Genomic DNA, 2,500 nt, shown 5'->3' on the forward strand with positions numbered 1-2,500 from the left:
ATAGCTAGATAGCTATAAACACAACACAAGACGCGCACAACACACACTCAACGTGCAGTTAGTGGGTCATTAACTACGATATATAAAAGAAAACCCCTGCAGCCTTTTGTCGTATGTTCGCTATCAACCTATACCTACCTACCTACCTACCTACCTACCTATCTACCTACCTACCTACCTATATATCTACCTACCTACCTACCTACCTACCTATATATCTACCTACCTACCTATCTATCTATCTACCTACCTACCTACCTACCTACCTACCTACCTACCTACCTACCTACCTACCTACCTACCTACCTACCTACCTACCTACCTACCTACCTACCTACCTACCTACCTACCTATATACCTACCTACCTGGAGCAGCGGTGGCCGAACGGTTTGCGGAGCGGTCTTGTTATCGGAAGGTCGCCAGTTCGAATCCCCGGACAGGCACGTTAAAATTACCACCGCTGAAGTGCCCTTGAGCAAGGCATTGAACCCCTACCATGAAATGTTCTATGAGCAGGGTCTGGCTGTAAACAAGCATCTCGAGCTTAATCCATTCACCCTGGGTAAACAAATAACTTTGCTTTTTGCTTTTTACCTACCTACCTATCTATCTATCTATCTATCTATCTATCTATCTATCTATCTATCTATCTATCTACCTACCTACCTACCTACCTACCTACCTATATATCTACCTACCTACCTACCTATAGATCTACCTACCTACCTACCTACCTACCTACCTACCTATAGATCTACCTACCTACCTACCTACCTACCTACCTACCTACCTATATATCTACCAACCTACCTACCTACCTACATATCTACCTACCTACCTACCTACCTACCTACCTACCTACCTACCTACCTGCCTGCCTACCTACCTACCTACCTACCTACCTACCTACCTACCTACCCACTCATCTATATTGATACACTGGTTTCTCTCTTGTCCACCTACCTACCTACCTACCTACCTTCCTACCTACCTACCTACCTACCTATCTGCCTGCCTGCCTGCCTGCCTGCCTGCCTACCTACCTACCTACCTACCTACCTACCCACTCATCTATATTGATACACTGGTTTCTCTCTTGTCCACCTACAGCGGCCTGTGGAGGAAATGTTACTTCCATGGCATGGATGTAGACATCGATAAACTCATCTCTAAAGGTATGTTGTCTGTCTGTCTGTCTGTCTGTCTGTCTGTCTGTCTGTCTGCCTGCCTGCCTGCCTGCCTGCCTGCCTGCCTGCCTGTAGAAAGATGTTACCAAAGGTGTAACCATGTGTCCTGTAGAAATATAACCTCGCCTCACCAGGCTTTCCACCACCCCGGAGGAAAGCCTGGTCTCTGTTTCAAAAGTCCGTATGATCCGGTCGGGAGCGGATGATATCGTTACATCATGTTGTAGTAAACATGTTTTTTGTAGTCGACAGGCAGGAACAACGGGGTTCCAGCTCTCGTAGCCTGTAGCTTGTATTGAGAAAAATCGGTTTGAGGGAAAAGGAACTTGCCGTCCCGTTGTTCCTGCCTGTCGACTATCATCCGCTCCCGACAGGATCATATACTCTAAATTAAATGGTGCCCAGGCTAGTAGAAATATGTTACCGCAGGGTGCGCGTCGCTGTTTGATGACGTTGCGTAGAGTGTCTTACTGGGCAAAAGAGGAGGTTGAAATGTGCCTTAAAAATGTAGTTTTATATTAACTGGACAATATGTGAAGACATTGAGGGTGGGATTATACGCCTAGGACCTTGGCAGAGCTCTTATGGATAGTCTCTGGAAGTGTGGAGGCAGCCTGGCCCAGCCACTGTGAGCTAAGCTCACTATTAGCTAGCCTGGCCCAGCCACTGTGAGCTAAGCTCACTATTAGCTAGCCTGGCCCAGCCACTGTGAGCTAAGCTCGCTATTAGCTAGCCTGGCCCAGCCACTGTGAGCTAAGCTCACTATTAGCTAGCCCCCAGCCACTGTGAGCTAAGCTTGCTATTAGCTAGCCTGGCCCAGCCACTGTGAGCTAAGCTCGCTATTAGCTAGCCTGGCCCAGCCACTGTGAGCTAAGCTGGCTATTAGCTAGCCTGGCCCAGCCACTGTGAGCTAAGCTCGCTATTAGCTAGCCTGGCCCACCCACTGTGAGCTAAGCTCGCTATTAGCTAGCCTGGCCCAGCCACTGTGAGCTAAGCTCGCTATTAGCTAGCCTGGCCCAGCCACTGTGAGGTAAGCTGGCTATTAGCTAGCCTGGCCCAGCCACTGTGAGCTAAGCTCGCTATTAGCTAGCCTGGCCCAGCCACTGTGAGCTAAGCTCGCTATTAGCTAGCCTGGCCCAGCCACTGTGAGGTAAGCTGGCTATTAGCTAGCCCCCAGCCACTGTGAGGTAAGCTCGTTGTTGTACAGCTGTTGTTGAACTACTACTACTGAGTTACAGTGTAATGTAGTTGAACTACAGTACAGTATTACAGTGTAATATAGTTGATCTACAGTACAGTATTACAGTGTAAT

General features: G+C 48.4%; 1 protein-coding gene across 1 annotated transcript in view; it reads left to right on the forward strand.

Moving 5' to 3' along the window:
• tmem178a (transmembrane protein 178a) overlaps window positions 1–2,500 on the forward strand; it is a gene marked incomplete at both ends in the record, with an annotated part of 12,463 nt that overhangs the window by 2,391 nt on the left and 7,572 nt on the right. The window contains one exon of the mRNA XM_079499535.1: window positions 1,112–1,176. Within this exon, the coding sequence (XP_079355661.1) occupies window positions 1,112–1,176 (65 nt within the window). The remainder of the gene's footprint in view (window positions 1–1,111; window positions 1,177–2,500) is intronic.

The sequence above is a fragment of the Electrona antarctica genome, assembly GCF_951216825.1.
Source record: "Electrona antarctica genome assembly, chromosome: 4".
Lineage (NCBI taxonomy): Eukaryota > Metazoa > Chordata > Actinopteri > Myctophiformes > Myctophidae > Electrona > Electrona antarctica.